At 45.0% G+C, this 25,614-nt stretch overlaps 2 protein-coding genes across 21 annotated transcripts in view; one reads left to right on the top strand and one right to left on the bottom strand.

Annotated features, from left to right (window-relative positions):
• Positions 1-21,980, top strand: part of HABP2 (hyaluronan binding protein 2) — a 36,365-nt gene extending 14,385 nt beyond the window's left edge. The window contains exons 3-13 of one of the 2 annotated variants that reach the window (XM_016186818.2): positions 6,503-6,616; positions 8,033-8,140; positions 8,987-9,103; positions 10,216-10,335; positions 10,745-10,916; positions 12,638-12,735; positions 13,799-14,054; positions 16,372-16,514; positions 18,165-18,299; positions 19,903-20,045; positions 21,334-21,980. In XM_016186818.2, the coding sequence (XP_016042304.1) occupies positions 6,503-6,616; positions 8,033-8,140; positions 8,987-9,103; positions 10,216-10,335; positions 10,745-10,916; positions 12,638-12,735; positions 13,799-14,054; positions 16,372-16,514; positions 18,165-18,299; positions 19,903-20,045; positions 21,334-21,498 (1,571 nt within the window). In that variant the 3' untranslated portion in view covers positions 21,499-21,980. Of the gene's footprint in view, positions 1-6,502; positions 6,617-8,032; positions 8,141-8,986; positions 9,104-10,215; positions 10,336-10,744; positions 10,917-12,637; positions 12,736-13,798; positions 14,055-16,371; positions 16,515-18,164; positions 18,300-19,899; positions 20,046-21,333 lie in introns of both variants that reach the window. The other variant, XM_016186817.2, reaches the window with a different exon arrangement.
• Positions 21,911-25,614, bottom strand: part of NRAP (nebulin related anchoring protein) — a 100,423-nt gene continuing 96,719 nt past the window's right edge. For all 19 annotated transcript variants that reach the window (XM_007519976.3, XM_060171255.1, XM_060171264.1 and 16 more), the window contains 3 exons: positions 23,665-23,976; positions 22,755-22,886; positions 21,911-22,167 (listed from right to left, as the gene is read on the bottom strand). In XM_007519976.3, the coding sequence (XP_007520038.2) occupies positions 22,063-22,167; positions 22,755-22,886; positions 23,665-23,976 (549 nt within the window). In that variant the 3' untranslated portion in view covers positions 21,911-22,062. The remainder of the gene's footprint in view (positions 22,168-22,754; positions 22,887-23,664; positions 23,977-25,614) is intronic.

Here is a 25,614-nt window from a genome sequence, read left to right as displayed (position 1 = left end):
CAGTTTTTTAGCTGTACGGAAATCTCTCAGAAACAGAATATTGCATCAGTTTTGATCTACAAACTGGATGAAATACCCAACTGTCAGAGCTGTCCAAAAATCTGAATAGGCTGTTGGACTCATGCATGGAAGGTAGTGAGTTTCTCATCATTAGTACTCTGTAAAGACAAGTTAGAAAAAGAAAAAAGAAAAGAACATTCAGCTGAGAATGGTGGGTGTTGAGTTTCACACCTGGAGTTTCTTGCCTCAGTAAGAATTTCATCCATTGTTTCTGATGGTTTGGTGAGGAGATGGGGCTCTCTGGAGAAGACCACCCCTGCTCCTCCTAGTCCTTTTTAGGGTATTCTGTTGACCAATGACCTTGGAGAGGGGTGAGATGGAGTGGCAGGGCTTTTCTGCACAGAGCAGGCTGGGTTTTAAAAATACCCCCTGCTAGTTCCTGGTTTGATTTCACCTGGAGGTTGTGGTGCTTAAATGAGACCAGTCGGCCCAGATCTGCAGGCAAGCTGCTTGCTTAGTTGCTCTTGTCTAAAGACAGTGCACGGAGTAGCCCTGGATGGAGCAAGGGCCCAGGCCACGGTTCCCATTTTGTGGCCATCAGACAGCGTAGCCTCCTCCTCACACTGTCTCCCCCGAGCAGGGAGCACAGTGGCCAACAGGCCTGCAGATAAGAGTCTTCAAAAGCTGGCTTGGCTCTGCCCAGCAGCCCAGGCTGAGCCTATCCATCTGAGCTGTCCCACCACCTGCCAGCAAGGTCTCTGCTGGGCTCACCCTGTCAGCCGGATTGGAAGCATCAAATGCAGGTGGACAGGCCTGGGCTTTGGGGAAGGCCCTGGGAGAAAGCGTCCATGCCACAGTGATGGATGATGCCCACTGGGGCAGCATTCTTGGGATTTTTATTCTGTTCTGCACATCTGGCAAGCTTTTCAACCAGAGCAGCTGTGAAGCCCGCAGCTCGGGAACTCAGCACTTTTGCTGAGAGATGCTGGGTGTGGAAGGCGGTGATCTTGGCCCAGGGACTGGGGCGGGTGCAGAAAATAAACCCCTGTGTGTTCTGCTTCCTGGACACTAAATCCCATGGAGTTTTATGAACTCCAAACCCATGAAATATTTCAGAGCTTATAAAAATGCAAACCAGACTATGCTAGATTGACCTGATATTGTCTTAGTTTTCATGGTTTTTTTCTCTGTAGACCAGGAATGGGAACTCAGGTGATCCAAGGTGGGTTTTTAAATTATTAAATAATTTGATTTATTTTATGTTATTTTATATGACTTATATGTATACATACATATAAACATACATACAGATAGATGATAGATAGATATAGAGAGAAATCAAAACACTTCCAGTGCATATAGTAGATTGATAAGATCCCATCAGGAAAGCAAAGACTGCCACCTCCTGGATCACTTAAGAATTGTCCAATATCTAAATTGTTTATTTCACTAATGATCCACTGTAAACAAAATCTGTTGTGTCCATTTGTCAATACTGAATAGTATTCCACCCCAAACTTAGTGAGTACTGCCAACAATCCCCTCTTTATATCTGTGTTCTTTGGGTTGGTGGTTTAGACTGGCTTCAGCTGTACAGTCTTCTGGGCTAAGCCAGATTGGTGAAGTCTCCTCATTGCACTCACAGCCAATTGTTACACGGGCTATGTAATGTCTAAGTCCACAGCTGGGACGAGGGGTTCTGCCATTGTACGCTTGTTCCTTGGCTTCCTGTCCGTAGGGGAGAAAGACATTGACAGAAAATGCACAAGTTGAAGAAGTTTCCTGAAACTTGTTATTAGAAAGCTTACTGATTGTTACCTTTGAATCTATGTTTGAAAAATATATGTTTTGCTTGTTACTTGTCTAGAAGGTACATTCCTTTGACTAATATACTATGAGGCCTGTATTTCAGGCTGTACCATTATCACAAAATCCTACTCTAAGGGCAAGTCTGGATATTTTAGATTCCCACCCACAGGCAGTAGAGGGTTGGATGACCACAGTGTTCATCCATAAATCTGAATGTCTGGCTGCTTCCCTAAGGGTCTGGAGATTGTGCATGGGATAACTGGAATAAACTCAGTATCTTATGGCATCAAAAGACTATACCTGACAGAATGACATTTGGAAAATGACAGTTTTAAGCACCCTTACCCTGATGTTTACTCCAGTATAAATGTATTCTGATCTTTTCTGTGTAATGTATAACTACCTATTGTTTTGTCTGAACAATGTTATGTAATGCAAAAGTTTTACAAATAAATAGTCCTTGAAGCTTGGGATGAAGGACACACACTTGACACTGTCCTAGCTAGGGATGTCATATGTGTGTGTTCCCACCTAACCTTTTCTGACCAACCATATGGTGACTGGCTGTGGTGACTTTCCCTCTACCCGGGGACATGTCTAATCTCAGCACTTTGGCATCTAGCTTGGGTGGTCCACCTGTGCATTCTCCGTACACAAGACTTCTTTAAGTCCAAGCTTGCACCTGGCACATTGTCATCTCACTATAAACTGTTGACCAACCAAAGCAAGTTCCAAGATCTGTCCAGATTGTAGAGTTGGGGCTGCAAAGCCACACTGGCAAAGGTGTAACTGTATGGGAAGGTTGGAGAACCAATGCCTTACCCCATCAGATCACTTAACTCACCAGAGTTCCAGTGTGAAACCTCAATCAATCAGGCCTAGACTTGGGACATTTATCTTCTCCACCTCTTCTAACATTACATCTTCTTTCTTACCTATTTTTCTTCCTCCATCCTTTTACCCAACCTACACTTGAGACTCCTTTGAGGACAGGCTCACATTCCCCCTCCCCCACTTAATTATTTTTTTTATAACTCTCCACTACACCCCACCCCAGGCAGTGACTTTTTGCACCTGGTGTAATACTTGGCCCATTGCAGGTATACAAGGCACATTTGTCACATAGACAATGGAGTTAAAGGCTAACAGGATTGAAATGACAAAAACCAGCTTTAAGTTTGAAGGTGGGAAGGTCTGCCCCAATGATACAACTATAAAACAATCTTGAAACATTGCTGTCACTTATGCCAAATGTGCAGGATCTTGGCAACTGTGCCTTCACAGGTACTCAGATGGGTGACTTCCTGTGATCTGAGACCATTGAACCTTAGCTGCTTCTGTTCACCTCAGCCAAGGGCCCCACTTCCTGGAGAATAGCAGGGACATAGTGTCTTGTTTTAACAGATGTCTGATTTCTTTCTTTATTTTTAATTTATATGATTTAAAGTGTGCATATTGTACTTCCTCTTTAGCTTCACTGGGACATGAAGAGGCCCTGTTAGTAGAAATAGATCCAAGTCAAAATTTTTCACCAGTCATTTCAACCATCAGTCATCACCTGAAAAAGTCACACCATTCAATATCCATAAAAATCCCTCTTCCAAATGCCAGTGTGTGTGTGTGTGTGTGTGTGTGTGTGTGTGTGACAGAGAGAGAGAGAGAGAGAGGTAATGATTCTTAATGACCTCACCAAGATAAACCAACCTGACCCTCAATCTATGGGAGAAATTACTGGAGCCACCTAAAGGCACTTATCTGTAAACACCTGTTAGGAAAACACAAATCAATTCTCCAAAGGGAAAAAAAAAAGAAATAAATAATTGATGTCATCATCTCATTACCAAACTGTATTGTCTCTCCCAAATGTCAGCTTGAAATCTTTCATGTCAGACTCAGGGAAATGATTTTTCCCCCCTCATTTTTTTTTTAAACTTGCTCTGCTTTATCACACTAGATGGAAAGAAACTTTATTTGCTCCAGGAAGACAATGGCCTTATCGTCCTCCTAGATCCTCATCCCTGGAAAGGTGGCCTCCTCCGGGAGCATTTTCAGAGTGGGGAACAGCAGCTCAGGAGAAATAATGAGCAAGCAAAGGGAATCTTGACTTGACACTGTGATAAATCAGGTGAAACTTTGCCAAGGAAGCAGAGTTGGTGTATTCAAAAAGGAAATAAAAAGATAGCTCCATTTTAATGGGAAATATAAAACAGTCATTGTGCAAATGTCGATTTTTCAAAAGCCGGAGAGATAAAGACTATAAGGGAATGACTGAGAGCCTAGTCAGATAATGTGGTTGATAATCAGGCTGAGGTGCAGTGGCTTCCTCCCTGCCATGGCTGGCTCGGTGGGAGGGCCTTTTCAAGTCAGCTATCTCATTTGCTCCTGTCTCATTATCATATGCATCTCTGGACAGCTCCTTCCAGCTTCAACTTGCAGACTTGTCGTACTCCTGCCAGTTGGAGAGAGCAAAGTCAACCCAACTTTTCTTCAAATCCCAAACTTGTCTTGCAGCAACCTCAGAGCTTGCAAAGCTCCAGATAACAAAGAGCCTATGTACAGTCGTATAGGTGCCTGCCATTCCCAGGAACTGAGTATGGGCTTCCCAACCTTATGTGACTCCATGAGACTCCTCTGATAAAGTGGAAAAGACCCATGAGTTTTCCCATGGTTGTTCTTGGGCCATTTCTGGTCAGCAGGCTGAATCTTTCCATGGGGATGGTTGGGCCCTTTCCCAAAAGGGAGGTATGAGTATATCCATAGCAGTAAGGAGGCTGGATGGGTTGCTCAAACATTGTCACTGAATTTGTGCAATTTAGTGGTCTGGGAGGTGGCACAGTAGATAAAGCACTGTATTCTAAAGCGTGAGGTCCTGGGTTTGATAACTGGCAGCACATGTACCAGAGTGATGTCTGGTTCTTTAAAATATTTTAAATGAAATATTTGAAAAAAAATAAGAGAAAGAGCTTGTGCAATTTAGTCATTACATGGAAACAAGCTGCTTCTAGTCACATTCTGACATTCATCAGCTATGTGGCTTTGGGCAGAAACCTTAACCTCTTGGAGCCTCAGGAGTATCAAATAAAAGTAGAGATAAGGGGGCCCAGAGGTAGTGCAGAAGATTAAGTGCACATGGCGCAAAGCACGAGGATCAGTGCAAGGATCCAGGTTTGAGTCCCCAGATCCCCACCTGCGGGGGAGAAGGGGGTAACTTCACAAGCGGTGAAGCAGTCTGCAGGTGTCTATCTTTCTCCCCCATTCTCTATCTTCCTCTCCTCTCTTGATTTCTCTCTATCCTATCCAACAACGACATCAGTAGCAACAATAATAATCATCACAACAATGATAAAACAAGAAGGGCAACAAAAAGGGGGGGAGTAGAGGTAATAATACAGCACCTAGGTTTTTCCTGAAGATGACGTGAGATGGTTTGTGTTATATGCTCAGCTTGGTACACATCAAGGCTCAGTAAGTATTAGTTGCCATCATGGCTTTGTAGGTCTAACTATAATAGAAAGTATTTTGATGGTGTGACCAAGAGGATAATGATAAATTTCTTTGACTTCCTTAAGCTAATGTGACCAGTAAAGTCTCACTGAGAAATTCCATTCATATAATCACCCATAATTCCATTCATATAATCACCCAGCAGGCCATGCTATGACCACTGTATCCCCAGCCTGGGCAGATAACGTCTTAGAAAACTTCCAAGTCCCTTTCATCTTCCCACTGTTTACATGTGAGAAAACTGAGGCCATGAATACAATTGGCTTCCTCACTGTCAGAGTTCATGGAAAGCCAGAACTTGACTTCTTGGGGCCGGGTGGTGACACATCTGGTTGAAAGCACATGTGACAATGTGCAAGGACCAGGGTTCAAGCCCCCGACCCCCCCCCCACCTGCAGGGGGAAAGCTTTGCAAGTAGTGAGACAGTGTTGTAAGTGTCTCTCTTTCTCTACCTCTCTTTCTTCCCTTACCCTGTGGATTTCTGACTGATTCTAGCCAATAACTAAAGACAGTAACATTTTAAAAAAGAAGAAGAAAGAAAAAGGGGCCAGGCAATGAAACACCTGGTTAAGTGCACACATTACAGTGCACAAGGAACTGAGTCCAAGACCCTGATCCCCACTTGCAGGGAGAAAGCTTCACAAGTGGTGAAGCAGTGCTGCAGCTGTTTTTCTCTTTCCCTCTACTCCCCGCCCCCATCCTCTCAGTTTCTGTCTGTCTCTATCCAATAATTAATTAATTAATTAATTAAGAGATAAAAAGAAACATCAGTATAAATCAGATGAATATAAGTTCTTTGGAAAATAACAGGTCGTGCAGCAGGTAGAGCGCAGGATTTACAAGTGTGGTGATCGGAGTTCATTCCCAACTCTAGGTATACTGCAATGTTACAGTGGTCTCTCTCATTAAATAATAAACATTGAAAAAAAAAAAAAAGAAGAACTGACTTCTCTTCATTTCCAGACAGGTGTTCTTGTCCCTGCCAAATGTCTACAATGCCTTCTTGGGTCATAACTCTTCTCTACATGGCTGGTCATGATGTCTGGCCACAGTCCCGTCCACCCCATCAGCTCAAGGATCTGGAAAGATATATATTGAAATCTTTGGTGGGGGAAGGTGTTCAGTGAAATAAACCTTAACTTGTATGGTTCTGATGAGGGTTTCTTCTGTCCTTTTCCCATATCTGTAGACTGGACTCCAGACTCCTATTATTACAACGATGATTATTATGACAACCAGGAGGAGAGCACCAGCAGCAGTCCTGCCTACTCTGAGAATCCTGACTGGTACTACACAGACGATGGTAGGTGTCAAAGCAATTTGGGACACCCTCCCGTACATCAGGACAGGAGCTTACCTGTGACCATAAGCAAAATCTTCTCCCCACTCATGACAAAAAATATGTAGCAGTGGTCAGAGAAATGCTATAGGCTGACCTTTTATTTCCCGTTGGAATCACACACAAAGAGGGCTGGGTGGCTTCTGAAAGATAAGATCTCCCTCCTCCAAATAAAGCAGGTGGGGCCAAAGCCATGTAGTACATCACCACTCAAATCTTCATGACATGTGAGAAGTCAAGCTCAAAGCCATTCCAACAGCTTTGACTACATACAGACAGTTCCTAATGATACAGAAGTGTCCAAGTCTGTATTAAGTAAGCATCAGATTATAGGATTCACAAATGTATGCTGGAACTTCTCTTCATTTCACTTATGCCGCACTTTTCTTTCCCCTCTCATGTCTTAAAAGCTGGACGTAGCTGTTTGGGAGCATGTGTGTATGTAGAGACACACCTGTGTGCCTAGGCCACTCTGTTACTGTTTTTATGGCTTATTAACCCCAGCAAGGGGACAGAAAGGAAAATGAAAAACAGGGCCTAAGCAATGCAATATGACGAGACAGGAGAAGGAATGGAAAGCAGACCCCAGCTGGAATAAAAGCTGTGTAACTGAGCAAAGTGGCCTGGAAGGCAGGGCCAAGATATAGGGCATCAGGGGAACATCAGAAGGGACCATCAAAACAAGAGTCAGGCCTAGGGATCCTAGTTCCTGAACCAAAGAACAATGTGAACGAACAGAAGGATAAAGAATTCCCCAAGGGAAGAGCCATTCAGACAACCATGAAAAGCCAAAGGCACAGATGAAATATGACAAAAAAAAAAAATCTAACTGAACAAGTAGTTGAAGAAAGATGAAGGCCATTGGGTCATTTCCTCCTCGCCGTCAATTCTTCTGTCACCCTCTCGCCTTTGGTCTGCTTTCCTGATGTTCAGAAAGCTTGTGTTTCCTGAGGGGTGGGTTTTCTTTGCCCACTCATGACCTCCAGCCCTGGGCACTGGGAGTAAGGGAGGTCTCTAGGCTTGTGAAATTCCTCCAGCATCAGAGGCAGACCCTGTGGCACTCTCAGCAAGACTGGGAGGAGAGAAGCACTGATGATGAGAAGGGGAATTGCTTGATGAGAAAGGCCCCATCCAAAGCCCAGTGGAGGGGAGACGGTCGTGATTCCTTGACGCCTGCCCTCTTAGTGACCCGAGTCCCTCTTTGGTGGTGGGAATGCACATCTCCTTGTTATCTAAAGGGGGCATCTGTTTCCCTATCTCCCCAGCTGCTGGCTATGCAGTTACTCTCCCATTTGGGGCAGGAGACTAAATTAGATGATCCAGCGGGGGCTCCTAGTATGCGGATAATGGTGAACACTAACTTCTGCCCACGTGTCTTAGATCCGTGCCAGTCTAACCCCTGTGAGCATGGTGGGGAGTGTGTGGTCAGAGGGAAGACCTTCACATGCACCTGTCCAGCCCCTTTCTACGGAAACAGGTGTCGCAATGGTGAGTGGCCCTGCCTCCGTTCAGTCTTCCCTCCCAGTTAGGCAAGAAATTGCTCCTCCTCCAGTTCTAGGGGTTAAAAAAGAGCTCAGTGACCCCCTAAAAAGGATCTGAACCAGTCATACTGTCTGTGGCATAGTGGCTTGCTCAGCATGGTCACAGGTAGCAACTCAAGAGCCCCCATTAGGACTCTACTCACTCTACTTAGAGAAATGCTGAGATTACAGGTGAAGAGATGCACTGTGACTGATGTGGATTCTAAAGTTGGGACTCATATCTGTCATTGGTCAGATAATTCCTGTTCATGGACAGTTCATGGTTGCACAGGCATCAAGCTCTAGCAATAACCCCATTGAGAAAGTAAGTGAGAAAGAGAGGGGACCAGCTGGTGGCTCACCTGGTTGAGTGCACGTATTACAGTATGCAAGAACCCCAGTTCAAACCCCCAGTTCCCACTTGCAGGGGGGAAAGTTTTAAGAGTAGTGAAGCAGTGCTGTAGGTGTCTCTCTCTGTCCCTCTCTCCCTTCCCCTTCCTCTCAATTTCTGGTTGTCTCTATCCAATAGATAAATAAAGATAGTAAAGTGGAGGGAGAGAGAGAGAGAGGAGAGAGAGGATGTGAGAACTGGAAGGAACTGGGAACAGTTATGACCTTAGGAGAGTATTAGGAGTGTAGTTTCCCTTGGGGAGGAGGGGAGAGATGCTATGAGGGTTCAGGGCCATGGGCAAGGACACACCCTCTATCAACAACTCCTGCTCCCAACCACTGTATGCAGAAGCATCCCTCTGGCAAAATGTGCTCTAAACAATGTCCTGTGCCTTGACCCTACTTCTCTGTGGATCTCCTACAGCACATAACAAGTGCAAGAAAAATTCCTGTGGGCGGGGTGAATGTCTCGTTACTCAGAGTCCTCCCTATTACCGCTGTGTCTGCAAACACCCTTACAGAGGAGCAGACTGTTCCACAGGTAAGTGTGGGAAGCTGCTTCTGGGCTGGGTTTTCTCTGTCTTAGCATGTGCCTGGAATCTGTGTGCTCTGACACACAAGTCCAGATTCCATCTGGTGTTTTAGTGGTAACCAAAATCTCTCTTTTAGCCCTATTTAGAGATTCTCCATCCCTGCAGAGTCCCATGGGGTTTAACTGAGCTGAGTCCTTTCCTACCATGAAAAAAAAATCATCTTGAAACTCACTACCTCCAGGTAGTAGTCTTTGACCTATTCCTGGAATGGGTCATGTAAGGTAGTAAGTCCATAGTTAGCCACAGCTGTGAGATAGGGATTATCCTAGGAGATTAATATTATCTCTCTCCCTCATTCTCCCAGAAAACACTGTAAGGAAGAGTTGTGTAGTTGGGAAACTTAAGTTCAGAGAGCTTAACTAGCTTTCTTTTTTCTTTTTAGTTCTTTATTTTTAAAATTTTTTGATGGGGTTAATACTTTATAGTGCAATCATTGACATATGCATACAATTTCATTATGTAACAGCCCCCCCCCAGTTTTATTTTTTATATATATTTTCTTTTCTGGGAGGATTAATGGTTTACAATCAGTGGTAACATACAGTAGTTTATCCATGTGTAACACTTCTCAGTTTTTCACAGAACACTAACCCCCTGCCAAAGTCCTACTCTGCCATCATGTTCCAGGACCTGAACACTTCTTCCCCTGCAACCCCAGAGTCCTTTACTTTGAAGTAATACAGACTGACTATCTCCAAATGAGTCAAGTCTCAATTTAGCTCAGCCAACCCCCAAACTCCTGCTCAGCCTGTGCCTTCCTTTACTCCTTACTTTTGTAGCACCTCGCTTTATGTACTTGTTTGAACTGACCTTCATTATATTGCTCCTCCCATGTTTATTCATGTTCTTTTGGTTCATAGGTACATTTGCCAGCATATTCGTGGGTCTGTCTGGCCTCTTTGGTGACCTATACTTTTTTATTTAAAGGGTGGACATCAGAAGAGTACCATCAATATCTTCTCATCATCTCAGATGTATCTGCAACTCCTTCTGATGAGCCTTTCGTGCCCCATTTCCTGTATTCACAGAGCCTTTCTGGCTCCATTTCCTGTATTCACAGTGATTCCTGCCTGCTGGCCAAATCCCTGCCAAAATGGCGGCACCTGTACCAGGAATCGGCGGAGATCCAAGTTTACCTGTACCTGTCCCCACCCGTTCAAGGGGAAGTTCTGTGAAATAGGTATGTACCCCTGTTAGCACTTCCACGGAAATAAAAGGCCACAGTGAAACATCTGGAACTCTTTCCAGCTTGGGTTTTATTTCTAGAATGGAGTTCATGTGAAGATTCCCAACCTGAGAGTACTAAGCATGTATGGGGTGTACTGTGGGGAAAATCAGACACCCTTGGGCTTCTCCCAGTCCCAGCTCACCTGTGAGCCCATTAAGGAACTAAGCTGCCACCTTCACACCATCACTGCCTTTAAGTTGGGTTGAATGGACAACATTCAAGTCAACTTCTTTCTGAAACTTAATAGAGAAAAATCTCAGAATGGTCAATATTCAGGCTCAGTCCTCTCAGCCCTGCATACACCTTGTCAAGTCCTTTTCAGGAGCACTTAATTGTCACATCCCTGCCTGCTCTCTCCAAGGTTCTGATGACTGCTATACCGGTGATGGCTACTCATACCGTGGGAAAGTGAGTAAGACAGTCAACCAGCACACGTGCCTTTACTGGAACTCCCACCTCCTCTTGCAGGAGAACTATAACATGTTCATGGAGGATGCTGAGGTCCATGGGATTGGAGAGCACAACTTCTGTAGGTAAAATTCACCCTCCTCATGCTGCTTTGATCACATGTCAAGGTTAGGGTCCCTTTGTCCCTTGACCCTACCCCCCCCCCCAATCTTCCTGAGGAAACAGATTTCAGAACAGAACACTGAAATGTTTATTTCTGCTTAAGGCAGGCTTCTTATATTGCTGAAAAAAATTTAAAAACATCCTCCAAATGTCAGTGACAAGAATATATCAAAGTTTATTTCTGACTAATGTTATAGCTGACAGTAGGTTAGTGTGCATGAGAGAGAGAGGGATGGAGGTAGAATTCTGATTTACAAAGTTAACCAACTATTCAGGAAGAGCAAAAAGAGGCTGGAAAATGAAGCCTTAGTTTTTACTATTTCAACCTGGAAGTGACACATCATGTCTGTATGAATAATTCAGTAACTAAAAAAACATCACTTGGTCCCATTAACTGTCAAAAGAAAAGCACAGAGACATAAACAGGGGCTGAGTGGTGGCTCACTGATAAAGTGCACATATTATCATGGACAAGGACCCAGGTTCAAACCCCTCATCCCCACCTGCAGGAGGGTGGAGCTTCATGAGCAGTGCAGCAGTGCTGCAGGTGTCTCCCATTCTCTCTGTCTCTCCCTCTCTGTTTATCTCTGTCTCTCACATTCTATCAGGAATAAGAAAAAAGGGGAAAATGGCTGCCAGGAAAGGTGGAACAGTAAGGAAGCACAGTAAGGAAGAAAGAAGGTAGCACAGTAAGGAAGAAAGAAGGAGAAATGGAGAGGGGAAGAGGGAGAGAGAGGAGGTAAGAGAGAAGGAAGGGAAGAAATAGAAAAGAGAGAAAGGAAGGAAAGGAACAGAAAAGAGATTAATGAAGGAAGCAAAGAAAATGTCTGGTGAGCTCTGCAGTCCCTGCCACATAACTGGGTTTTCTAAAGTGAAGATACAAACAGTGCCCTCCCTGCTAATGAAGAATTACCTTTCATCCCTTCTGTTGCCTCCAAACCATTCTGCTATCTCTTCCTATTGTTCCTTCTCCAGCCAAGGCCAAGGTCATGCCTCCTCTGCACAAAAAGAGAAGGATTCTTCTGAATGGCTTTGAACCAGCTCCATCAACAAAACCACCCTTACACAGACCAGTCACTTTCTGCTCTGATCCACTTCTAAGAGCTGCATTCAGGGAGACTTTCTGGGTAGCCTTTCTCAGAGAATCTGCATGTAGAGAATGTGGGGGCCTGGGCAGTGGACCCCTCTTCTATGTTGCTGATTCTACTTCACTTTTTCAAATCCTTATTTATTTATTTGATAGAGACAGCCATAAATTGAGAGAGAATGGGGTGATAAAGAAGGGAGAGAGACAGAGAGATACCCGCAACACTGCTTCACTTCTTGCAAAGCTTTCCCCCTGCAGGTGGGGACGGGGCTCAAACCCGGGTCCTTGCACATGGTAACATGTGCGCTCAACCAGGTACGCCATCACCTGGCCCCCTACTTCACTTTTCTGATGAAGAAGGATCTCTTTCAGGGATCTTTTCCTACAAATAAATTGATGTCCTACGAATCCAACGCAAGGCTTATGAAAGACTTCTTGGTCATTAGAATTCTCTGGTTTTCATCAAAACTGTCATGACCACCCCTCTACATCAGTGTTTGCTAACCCACTGAGGGAATGGAGAGCCTAGAAATGAGGACTGAGGTACAGCAATCCCAAGGCTGGATCCTGGGTTATTTTTTTGGTTTTTCATTTTAGAAACCCAGACGGAGACAAGAAGCCCTGGTGTTTTGTTAAAGTAAACAGTTCAAAGATCAAGTGGGAGTACTGTGACATCTCCACATGCTCAGTCCTTGGTAAGGCCCCACATGGGGGGGGGTGCTGCAGTGCAGAGATGGCATTCCTGGCTCCTGTCCCCTCTCACAAGTCCACTCAACACATCTCTGGACAACTGTCCACCCCAGTCCTACCCACATTCATAACCACACAGCTCGCCTTCAGTCTAAGAGGGTGTGCACATTAAGCCACATCCCTGGTGCAGACCTTTAGGATCTTGGTAAACTCAAGCCTTCAGTCCCAATCTGAACGTGAGCTTCCTGAGCAATATTCACTGACTGCTCAGCCCTGGGATTCAGGGCTCACTGTGGCACCCCTGTATGCAGTGTAGCAACCTGGCGTTGGTTGGGTCCTCACAGCCCCGCAGAACACAGCATGGGCTGAGCTCCAGTCACACAGTCTTCCTGCCAGGCTGCCCTGGCCCACCATGTCTGGACTGAGGTGTCTGCCCACCCCAGTCACTGGATTTGCCTTCTTGGACATTTTCACTTTTGTGCCTTTTGCTCTGACTATAATACTCCATACTCCATCCCATATCTGTTCTTGCCCATATCCAGTCATTTTTAAGAACCAACTCCAGAAACCTCTCCTCCGAGAAGTACTCCATATTCCCCCATGTGAAGTGTTATTCCTCCTTCCTTACAGACTGAAGAACAGAATGAGACATCACTGAGACAGTCCTGACCACTGTCTCCTCCATTTAATGGTTTCTCTGTGCCAATGTCACATCTCCCCCACTTTACTTGCTCTGAATACCTCCTCCTTATGCACCTGAAAATCATGTCCCCAAATATAAGTATGCACTAATGAACGGTGAAGTCAGTATTCAGTGTTGGATGCATATATGCATGCTAAAATGAAGAAAAACATCATCCTTGATTCTATATACTTGCTTTATATTAGACAATGCATCTGGGGAGTATTAATTGTATGCCTACTATGTGCCCTGATTGTGTTAATGAATGCTGACTCTCAACTCTGGAAAATGACTGAGCCATTGGACTTGTAGTCACCTGTGAGGAAAGGCCTTCTGAGGGCCTGGAGGGTGGGTGAACAACCTGACTATCTTTCTTTTGTCCACAGACACTGTCGATCCAGAAGCAAGCCTCCCTGGCCCCTCGGCCAACTTGCAGGGCTTTGACTCATGTGGGAGGACAGAGATTGCAGATACAATGGTCAAGCGGATCTACGGAGGCTTCAAGAGCACGGCGGGCAAGCACCCCTGGCAGGCGTCCCTGCAGACCTCACTGACACTGACCGTCTCCATGCCCCAGGGCCACTACTGTGGTGGGGCTCTGATCCATCCCTGTTGGGTGCTCACTGCTGCCCACTGTACTGAGTAGGTGCCTGATGAGCTGAGGCTGTGGAGACCTGAGTTTAAGGGGCGCTCTCCCCTGCCGGTCTGAGCAGTATCTTGGGGCTTCTGGAAGGACAAGAGGGTCTGACCTAGTTTCAAAGAGAAAAAAAGGAACTTTTTAAGCCAAGTAGAGAGGAGAGACTGGACAGTGGTATACCTGCTTGAGCACCTATTACCAGGCTCAAAGACCCGGGTTCAATCCCCTGTTCCCCACCTACAGAAGTGACCTGTCATCAGCAGAGAAGCAGGTCTGCAAGTGTCTATCTTTCTCCCTGTCAATTTCTATCTGCCCTATCAAATAAAATAGAAGGAAGGAAGGAAGGAAGGAAGGAAGGAAGGAAGGAAGGAAGGAAGGAAGGAAGGAAGGAGGGAAGGAAATGGTTACCAGAGTGGTAGAATTGTAGTGTCATCACAACAACCCTGGTGGCAATAAAACAAACAAACAAACAAACAAAACGGAAAGAGAATACCCAGTGTGCCTAGAATCCCATGTATAATGGCATTGAATCCTGAAACCCTACAAAATAACAGGCTGGAAGAGGACAGGGTTTCTCATCTGATTTATTCATTGTGGTCTCCTCAGTACCCAGAGTGCGTCTACATGTGGAAAAAAGTGTTCAGTAAGTATTTGTGCAACAAGGGTTTATGGAAAGGCTGGACTGTGGTATACCCAGTAGAGTGCACACTCAAGGACCCAGCTACAAGCTCCCAATCTCCACCAGCAGGGGAGAAACTTCGTAAGAGGTGGAGAAATGCTGTAGGTGTCTTTCTTTCCTTTTTTTCTCCCCCTTTCTCTTTTTCTCTTTATCTATAATGGATAAAAGTGAAAGAGAAAATAAGGAGAAAATGACTGCCAGGAGTTGTTGAATCATTTTGTAAGCACCGAGCCTCCTTGATAACCTTCGTGGGATTAAAAAAAAAGAAAGGAATTGATATTACTCTTATTTCATAAGTGAGAATGTTGAATTTTAGCACCTTGCCAAAGGGATTATGGGAAGTTAGTGGTTGCCTCTTCAGCCCTGCCCTGGACAAAAAGAGATGACATCACGTTCATTTTCTGATGTCCTCACCAATGAGACAGCCAGGCCAGGGGTCTTTAATCACTTCTCAAGAAGTCACTACCTCACCAGAAAGCCTGAAGAATCACCACCTTTCCCCAAGGTCTCCAAGTTCATGGCCAAGGTTGTTCTTAGAGAGCTGAGGTTCTGGTGAAATCCTTGAAGGCCTTCAAGTCTAACCTGTTATTAAACAATTTCTTCTGGGATTTTAGAAGCTGTGCCTCCAGAAAGGCCAGACTACAGATAATAGCAACTACCAACTGGCTGTTCTTTGGTAAAGCCCAGGGAGCAGGAATAGTGTTCCAGGAAATCTATATATTACAGTTTCTATCAGAGACAATCCCATTGCTATAGTAGTTTCCCACTTTAGCTTAAATGGACCAAAGATCTCTGAGCAAGTTAATGATGATAGGACCGCGGGAGAAAGTCAGGACGCTCACAAGAGTATGTGTGAGTGTCCTGACACATTACAGGAGGTAGTGCAAGCTCTATTTCCAGCAATCAATCAAACAATATGTTTTTTAAATTCCTAACAATATGCATATTCTTTTTTTTAAAAAATATTTTATTTATTTATTAATTAGAAAGATAGGAGGAGAGAGAAAGAACCAGTCATCACTCTGGGACATGTGCTGCTGGGGATTGAACTCAGGACCTCACACTTGAGAGCCTAATGCTTTATCCACTGTGCCACCTCCCAGACCGACAATATGCATATTCTTAGGCTAACTTTACTTCTAGAAATTCATCCATTAAAAGTATTCATGGATATACTTATTTTCCACTTTTTTTTGTCATTGTCTCTGGCAGAAGTTAAAAAGCAACTAAATAGCTAGTAGCAGGAAATTGACTAACTGTATGTTTTACATATCACATGAAGCTCAAACTAACAAAATATTAAGGAATAGTTTACCAAATATTATTATTGTATTTTTAAAAATTAATTGCAAATATGCAAAAAACACTAGTTATACACAATAATCACGTTTAAAATTGAATCATAAAATTGCAAGTGATTTCCTCTTTTTTAAAGTATCTATATTGGTTTAAGTGTCTGTTATGGTGTTAACTACTTTCCACTTTGTAAAATAATATATAGATATATGTAATTCTCTGATGGTAAAAATTCCTTGAATAAAAAAAAAAAGTCTGGACACAGCACACGAGAAACAGAGCTGGGGTTTGGCTTCAGACCCTTAAGTTCCAGAATCGTGTCTTGACTGTTGTGTTTTCTTTTGCAGAATAAAAGCCAAATACCTTAGAGTAGTGTTGGGAGACCAAGACCTGAAGAAGACAGAATTCCATGAGCAGACCTTCGGAGTGGAGAAGATCATCAAATACAGTCACTACAATGAGAGAGACGAGATTCCACACAATGACATTGGCAAGTCTCTTTATGTAGCTCTTCTGTGGGTTTCGGTGTAGGTGGATTTCTCTCTGCTGACAGGTAGCTGAGGTTTGTGGTTTTATGAAACAGTACACTTGGACAGCTTGCTGCCTTGCTGTCTGTGTAACACATGTGCAGATCAGGTCCCCACTGCTTTGAAGGAAAAGTCTTATGGTGTCCTTCACTCTTTTATCCACCTCCCCTTCCTCTCTGTCCCTATAAAAAAAAAAAGGAAAAGAAAGGAAGGAGGGCAGGGAGCAAACAAAGCTGAGGTTTGTTTCTAGAAGGTTCTTTTGATCTTGTTCCCCATAGATCCTGTAAGGTACAGACTTTATTCCAGAGTTTTTTGTCTTTAGTTCTTTTTTTTTAAATAATTGTTGTGGTTATTATTATTATTATTGTTGTTGTTGTCATTGTTGGATAGAACAGAGAGAAATGGAGAGGGGAGGGGAAGACAGAGAGGGGGAGAGAAAGACAGACACCTGCAGATCTGCTTCACGGCCTGTGAAGCAACTCCCCTACAGGTGGGGAGCCGGGGGCTGGAACCGGGATCCTTATGCTGGTCCTTGTGCTTTGCACCACGTGCGCATAACCCGCTGCACTATGATACAACTCCCTTGTTTTTAGTTCTTAAAGGTCTGCATTAGGGTTGTGGATTCATGTACACAGGCTCTTGGACTGAAGGGAGGAGATGCTATGAATCCTGTGTTGTGGGTTCAGCCTTGAGTCCCCCTCAGCTACCCACTTGCTAGCTGGCTTTGCCTCTTAAGGCTCAGCTTCAGCTTCTGGAAAACGGGCTCAGGGATGTACAAGTCTCAGCTTCCTTTGAGTTAAGTCATGTGCTGTGTCCCCAGACACCTCTGGAACCAGATAGGTACCTGGTTCCAGAGGCTAGGATGTGCTTCAACTCTTTGCTTCTCAGTTCTGAACCCTATCTTTTTCCTGGACTACCTTCCCCTTTTAATGCCAATATCCTATTTCTTTTATGAAAGTATATGTTTTTTTTTAAAAAATGGACTGAGGGGGCTGCAGGTGGCTCAGAGAGGAGAGTACACACATTACCGTGCCTAAGACTCAGGTTCAAGCTTTAGACTACCAAATGGGAGTACCTTCAAGGGGAAAGCTTCCCAGTCAGTGGAGTAGTGCTGTGATATCTCTCCTTCCCTGTATCTCACTCTACCTCTTACCTATTTAGATAAAAGAAAAAGAAGAAAAAAAGATTTCTGGGAGTGGTGGAATTTTGCAGAGTCTGAGCTCTAGCTATAACTTTGGTGGCAAATAAAATATTTGGGAGGTGGCTACATGGGTAGAATGCATACCTTGCTTAAGTCCCTAAGTCCTATCCCCAGCACCACATGACAGATTACTGCTCTGGTCTCTTTCTCACTCTAATAAAAATAAATAAGTCTTCTAGAACGGATCTGAAATTATTTCAGATACAACTGTTATTTCTTGATATTACTTATTCTCAGCCTCCAGCACTACTGCTCCCAGGGGAAGTTAAGAGTGAAATGACAAGGAAGGCATTTTCAGGCATTGGGGAGGGAGGCTTTGTCATCTGTCAGTCAGATTTTATTCCCTGTGTTGAAGTTAATGCCACTCTGATGGAGCAGACACCACCTCCTTACCATTTCTTTCTCTACGCAGCTTTGCTCAGACTGAAGCCAGTGGATGGTCACTGTGCCCTGGAATCGAAGTATGTTAAGACAGTGTGTTTGCCGGATGGTCCCTTTCCCTCAGGGACTGAATGTCACATCTCTGGCTGGGGTGTCACAGAAACTGGTGAGTTTGACCATGTGTTCTCCTGAGACTCAGTGAGAAGAAAGGGTCAAATCCAACCATGTGTATGAACCAGGAACTGCTGTTACATCCAAAGTCTGTCATTAAAAGGAAGAGATTGCATCCTCACTGGAGCTCAAGTTAGGTCTCCAAAGAATCTTCCCTGGTCTCCATATATGACCTTGGTTCCCAGTCCTTAGATCCTGGACTTTCTTCAAACACTGGTCCTATAACCATGAGAACCTTTCTCCTTCTCCAGGCTGATTAGAAGGAGGTGAGTATTAGAGTCAGATCAACTTGCTTTATTTAGATCCTTAACCTTGTCACTTGGAGAGTTGAGTTTTTGTTTCCCAAAATCCATACTGTAGTCCCCAGGGAGGAATGGTGATGGCAGGAAATGGTAGAATTCTATAGAGATATCCATCAAATCCATCTGTGGGATGGGTGATGGTCAGGTCCTCTCTCTCTCTCTCTCTCTCTCTCTCTCTCTCTCTGTCATTTGGTGAGGATTTTCCTCATAAGTAACATTCTGTAGCATCTTGTTAAACCAAGCTATTGATTTGTCTGTAGGATTTAATGTCATCTTAAAAAGTAACCAAAGGGTTACTCTCCTCATAGTATAGTCTAGATGATATCTTCTAATATAATACATTCAGAAGTGTATTTCCCATCTTTCTCAAGTACTCAAAATAGATTACTCTTCCCCCCCAATCTTATCCTTCATAATGGGAAGCAAGAGTCACTTTAAGCTCATCTGTATTCGTGAAGAAAGTGAAATGCAATATATAAATCTGTCAGAAAGCTTTTGAGAAATATCTCTGGATAATGGGATTTCAGATTGAGCCATCAACCAGATTTTTTTTCTTGCTACCAGAATTATCAGTGGGCCATGGTACCTGAATGACTCACCCTCTCCTTGTGGCCTTCTCCCCCTCCTTCTTCTGAGATCAGACGAGATCAGGCGTGTTCAGGGTGGTATGGCCATAGACACTCCCCCTCTTTCTTATAGAGACAGAGAAAATAGAGAGAGAGAAGGATGCCAGCAGCACTGTTGCACTGGTCATGAAGCTTTCCCCCTGTTGGTGGGGACTAGAGGTTTGAACCCAGGTCCCCACACATGGCAATATGTGTGTTCTACTGAGTACAGCACTCCTCAACCTCTAGAAAATATTTCCTAAGCTGTCTTCATTGTCATCCTTCTAAATCTTTCAAGATCAGATTGGTTTTGAACAGAGCAGATTAAAGCAAATAAAGATTCTTTAGAAAAGGAAATGCCTACTCTAAAAAGCAAATAATCAAAATGTTTAACCAAACATTCCATCCATCATTAAGAACCTACTGTGTACCATCCCTCAGCTTGGCATGAGAAATGTTTAGCTGGTTTAAGGCAGCAGATTTAGTCTCCAGGTCTTCATGGTCTAGCTGGGGAGGCAGAAAAGACACTAAATGACTCTTCTAATTATGATACTAACAGCCGTGTGAGTCTGTTGAGGCAATGAGGTTTGTCTGCTCATCTACTAGATAATTCTTACCACAGCTGGATCTTGCTTATGTGGATACCACCCTGGGCCCCCACAGTGGCAACTTTTCTTCTTTGCCCCAGGAGAAGGGTCCCGCCAGCTCCTGGATGCCAAAGTCAAGCTGATTGCTAACAGTTTGTGCAACTCTCGCCGGCTGTATGACCACATGATCGATGACAGCATGATTTGTGCTGGAAACCTTCAGAAGTCTGGGACAGACACCTGCCAGGTCAGAGACTCCAAAGGGCACTTGGAGACAAAGAGGGTGGCAGGTCCTTCCAATGGGCTCCCAGAGCTCTTCTGGAGCCCTGGCAGATAGAGAGGCCCACCTGCCTTAAGCCTAAAGTACAGTGGAGCATAATGTCCTCCAGAAACATCTGTCCCACACCAACCCAGGGGTGTGTAGAATCATAACCACAGGGATCACAGTGCAGGATTTTCCTGCATTATCTAAAAATAGTTCCAATGACATTTTATGAAGAGGTCCCATAATTCTTTATAACCAGGTGCCCTGGAGAAGTTGCCTGGACAGCACTGGGTGGTGAGTGGCAAGGTAGAGATTTGCTGTGTGGGTTGAAGTATGAAGGTGTGACACTTTGGGTCTTAGAGCTGAGCAGCATGTCTGAAATTCCCAGTAAGCAGGGACACACACCAAAGACCAATGGCTGAGAGGAGGATGAGGAGGGGTATAGAGAATTCACAATGTTTTAAACTAGTGATTAGAATTTAAGTGTGTGTGTGTGTGTGTGTGTGTGTGTGTGTGTGTGTGTGTGTGTGTATTAGAGAGAGAGAGAGAGAGACAGAGAGAGAGACAGAGAGAGAGAGAGAGAGAAGAATTTAACCTGACAAGCCAAGTGATTCAGTGGTTCCTCTGTGGTCACATCCATTCTGGAATCTATCTGACTGTCCCTTTAGTCTAGGACTTTGGGGACTTCCAAGCTTCTGGGGCCTATGATGACTCAGAGGTTTGGGACCCATAAGAACTAACCCCATAGATCCTGCTGATTATCTAGGTGATGATGCCTTTGAGCCTGATCATCTCCACTGTGTGTGCCTGTGTGTGCATGTGTCTGTATGTCACATGTTGTGACTCCTGATGGATTCTAGCCAAACAGGGTCCCCAACCACCACCGCCATCCCTCCCCCCCCACACACACACACAGGTTCCTGTTAGAGAGAGATCCACGTCCTGAGAATTCATAGTAGGAGTACCCATGTAACTTAGAGTTGGGACTCAGAATGTGAACCAGAGCTGTGACCCCAGCCCTGTGGACTTCCCACAAGCCTTAATGGACTCTGGTAGCTGGAGGGTGTTGCTGGCTTCTGAGCTTCTTCCCCTTCAAAGCCAAGCATCCCGAGGTACAGGCTGAGCCTTGTCACTGCTCCTCAGAGGAGGCCACTGCAGCTGGTGGGTGACCTCGCCTCCTCACTGGCTGACACCCCCTCCCAGGAAGTGGGAGACATATCCAGTGGTATTCTGAATCACAAGGTTGAGCACACATGTCTTTTCCCCTCAGGGTGATTCTGGAGGCCCTCTGACCTGCGAGAAGGATGGCACCTACTTTATCTACGGGATTGTGAGCTGGGGCCTGGAGTGTGGGAAGAAACCTGGGGTCTACACCCACGTCACCAAGTTCCTGAATTGGATCAAAGCCACCATCCAAAGGGAGGGTGGTTTCTGACCTGCCCTTTGAACCACAGAGCTATCGTCCTTAACATTTGGCAAGGCAAGGCTCAAGGGCAACAGTGGACGTTCCTCAGAGCCTCTGGGAGTCCAAAGTACAGAGGTCCACACTCAGAGCAGAGACAGTGCCCCAGAGCTGCAGCTCCACCATTTCCCAGACTCTCTCTTGAGTCATGTGAGAAATGACAGCATCACCAAAAACTGAATCTGCCTACTGCCCTTTTGACAACTGCACCATCCAGAAAATCAGACCTACAGACTGTCTCTGCCATGGGCATTTGCACATGGGGGCTTGAGATGGTCCAACATGAGTGGAAATTTCCCTTGCAATTTTCTTGCTCACCCCAGACACTCAGGGGGCACCTCCTTCCCACCCACCCACTTCTAAACAGAAGACCAGACAGACAACATTCTCAATCCATCCACAGTTGCTGTTTTTAATAAAGGTGGATCTGGGGATGGGCCAGCATGTCACTCTTACAGCTTTCCCAGACTGAAGTCATCTGAGCATGGAGACTCCCCTCCAGCTTCAGCCCCACGAATCTTAGGTGATACCACACTCTCATAAGAGTCGAGCCTTCCTCCTCTTGATGTGCAGAATTTCAGTGGCATCCGGGTTCACATCTCCCCTCTGATTTTCTCCAGTCTCCATAGCCTCTGCCCCCCGCTGCAGAAATCAAATGGAACCCCTGAGTTCAAATGAAGCTCCCCCCCTTCCTGCCCCACTCCCACAGGACAAGCTATCTAAGACACCACCAGGAGCATTAAAAATGTTCAAGCTCCCTTTCCTTGTCCCTCTTTCTCCCTCCCCCCAGACAAAAGGATCCTCGAGGCAAGAATAAGACAGGAGTGAAGCCAGTCTCTCATTTAGACATTGCATCTTTCTTCTGAACAAAATAGGGTTCAAAACCCAGACTGTTGTAGCTAGCAAGTCCCTGACTCTTTCGGGAAATGTAAGGGGCAGGCAGTCTGTGCAGCCCGGGCCGCTCTGGCCTGGGATTGATGTAGCCCTGGTAGGTTTGTCTCAGCACAACTAATGGCTGGGACTTCAGAGGAAACCCTGCAGGAAGTTTAACCCCTCTGTCACCTGCCTGGTCATCTCAGACCCATGAAATTAGGCTCCTTGCTTAAGCTGCATTTCACATTTCTTTAGAGCCAGCTGACCTTTGACCCAAAAGAAAGTTGGAAAAGAAACAAGGAGTTTGCCTGTCTCAAAGGCCTTGCAAGCAGGTGGGATTGCAGCCTGCTACTTACATAAGCCCCCCGGAGACCCAGGGCCCTTGTGTTGGCCAGTTCTGCAGCCCGCCGAGCCATTTCCACTTTATAGGAGCCTGGAGGGGTCCAACCAATGCCTCTGGTCAGGTTCAAGTCTGATTTGTACTTGACCTTGAGGGGGAGGACGGAAGCAAGGGGAAGAAGTTATCATCAAGGTTTGGGTACAGAGCAGAGAGGATTCAAAAAGCTGTTGTGAGATGGAGAATGTTCTGTTTTGGGGGGCCAGGTGGTGGTGTGATGGTGCAGCCAGTTTAAAGCACATAGTACTAAGTACTAGGACCCACACTAGGATCTGGGTTCAAGCCCCCAGTACCCCCTCCCCCCTTGCAGGGAAGAAGCTTCACAAGCAGGGAAGCAGATCTGTAGGTGTCTATCTTTCTCTCTCTCTCTATCTCCCCTTCCCCCCTCTCAGTTTCTCTTTGAAAAAAAAAAAAGGCTGCCACAAGCAGTGGATTTGTAGGTGCTGGAACTGAGCCCCTGGAAGGAGAGAGAGAGAGAGAGAGAAAGAGAGAGAGAATGTTCTATTGTGTAAGTGGGGCCAGGATAAGAGAAGCAAACTCAGCTTAAGCAAAACCTCCCTGGAATCCAGCTGGTGTCCAAAATGGCACCTCCCCTTCAAATGATGGGGCTGCCATGGGTACAGAGAGGGAGAAGGTGAGAGACATGGCTCAAGTTCAAGGTCTTATTTTTGACCTTAGAGAAGCCACTTCCCATCTCCAAGTTCCAGATGCCTCTCAGAGAGAACAGCCAGAGAGAATGATTCCTTGCAAGCAGTATCACATTGCAATCATTTAGCTCAGACTCTCACAACAAGGCAGCTTGATGCTGATCGTCTTCATGAAGAGACACCAGAGGAAGGGCCCTGGTCAGGAGGGGATGGGGTGCTCACATCACTCTGTAGCTGGTGGGCTCTCTGCGCATGCTTCAGGCCCAGCTGCTCTGTGTCGCTGGTGGGCTGAGGCAGGGGCTGCCTATATAAAACATCACTGGCCAGCTGCTGGCTTCTCTTGGCATGGAGGAAGCCAGGCTGGTCTGGGCAGCTGTGAAACTGGGATCGATTATTGGCAAAGTCCTTCTTATACTCATTGTCACTCTGTAGTCTTCCCACATTGAGGAAATGCCTCATCCTTGGGTCATCGTTGATGCTACGGTAGCCAATCTGAAGGCCCCGGTCCCTCAGGAAGGCCTCTCTGTAGCGGAACTGCAAGGGAGAGGAGCAGAGATGAGTCACAGGGGCCCACTTCTTCTCCATGGTGAATCTGGGGGATCATCTCAACAGGGATAACAACAGTGGTTTAAGAGCATATCTTTGGATTCCAATTGACCTGGACTCTGTATCTGTCTGCTGTTTCCTAGCTCTGTGGTCTTCAGTTAGATATTAAGTCTCTCTCAACTTCTGTTTCTCCATCTGATAAAATGAGAGCATGAGCCTCCATTCCATGTGACACTGAGAAGATTCATTGAAAGGGACAATGCAAGATGACAGCATAGGAAGTTTCTAGCCTCACCTCTTCCCACAGACACACCAAATGTATAGCTATTCATAAAACAATTCTCATCAAGAAAGAGATGAGAAACTATGGATATAGGAAAAAGAAAAAAGAAAAAAGAAAGAGCTAAGAATAAGCTGAACAGTTCCTCCACAACAAGAGACAAAAGGATCACATAAAATGAGTAAAGGCGGCAGAGGTAAGGTCTCTCCGAATAACCCCATTCCCAATGCAGTAACTGCAAGGAGGAGGAGTCTCACCAATATGGAGCTACCTGCTGGAAAGTGAAGAGTTCATAGCCCATATCAGATACCCCAACCCTTGGGATCTTTACCAGAGAAATGGGATCCTCAAGATATCTATCCTTGAAAACCAATGGAACTTGAGACCAGAAGACTCAAGAGGTGTCAGGGAGTAGAGACATCACTCTTGTGGGACAAATGAACAGATTCATTCACCCTGGTGCCCACAGTAAAGGTAGCAAGTTGAAAAGTACCTAAGTTTTACATGAAGCAAATCACTGGCCAATCCTAAAGGGTCTGTCACTAACAAGAGTCCATTGGAATTTTCTCCAGAGATGGACAGAAACAGTGGCAGGTACCATTTTTATGCTTAAACTCTTAGAGCTGGAACTGGAGGCTGCCATTTGAGGGCACCCCATATCTTTCTAGTGTCAACAGAAAGATACATTCATACCACCCCTTGCCAGATTGCATATTCTGGTATATAGTAGTGACAAGTGTGTTTGATAATGCCCAAATAGCCTCCACCCTGCTCAACAAAACAAATCTACCAATCACATACTTGGACATTATGACACCTAATTGCTAAAAATATTTCTAAATGTTAGCTCTTGTATTCTGTACTTATCGGCCTGTGGACCAGAAAAGCACCTTTCATGGAAGGCTGCTCTCTAGTCAGTGGTGGTTTTCCTCTGTGGTGACAATATCTGTCATGTTTTTAATACCTGCTATGTTCATAATACTGTGAACCTACACCAGTTCTAGGAAACAAGTATTACATGTTTATTTCTTCCGATGCAGAAGTTTGAGGTTGAGAGAATTTAAACAACTTGCCCAGGACCACAGAACTAAATCCTGACTGATTCTGGATTTGAATTCAAATCAATCTAGAGGAAAAGTCCAATCTCTTTCTACACTGTCACCCTGCACTTTAGCTGGAAGTTGTTTATTGCAGATCAACAAGTAAAACACATGTTTAGTGACTTCTAGGCTCACATATTTCAGCTTCTAAGAATCCCTCTTTTCAAATAAAAGGGGTTGGGTGGCATGGAAGGTGGCACAGTGGATAAAAGCATTGGACTCTCAAACATGAGGTCCAGAGTTCAG

The sequence above is a fragment of the Erinaceus europaeus genome, chromosome 14 (genome assembly GCF_950295315.1).
Source record: "Erinaceus europaeus chromosome 14, mEriEur2.1, whole genome shotgun sequence".
Taxonomy (NCBI): domain Eukaryota; kingdom Metazoa; phylum Chordata; class Mammalia; order Eulipotyphla; family Erinaceidae; genus Erinaceus; species Erinaceus europaeus.
Note: the sequence above shows the minus strand (reverse complement) of the source record. Positions and strands in the feature narration are given on the sequence as shown.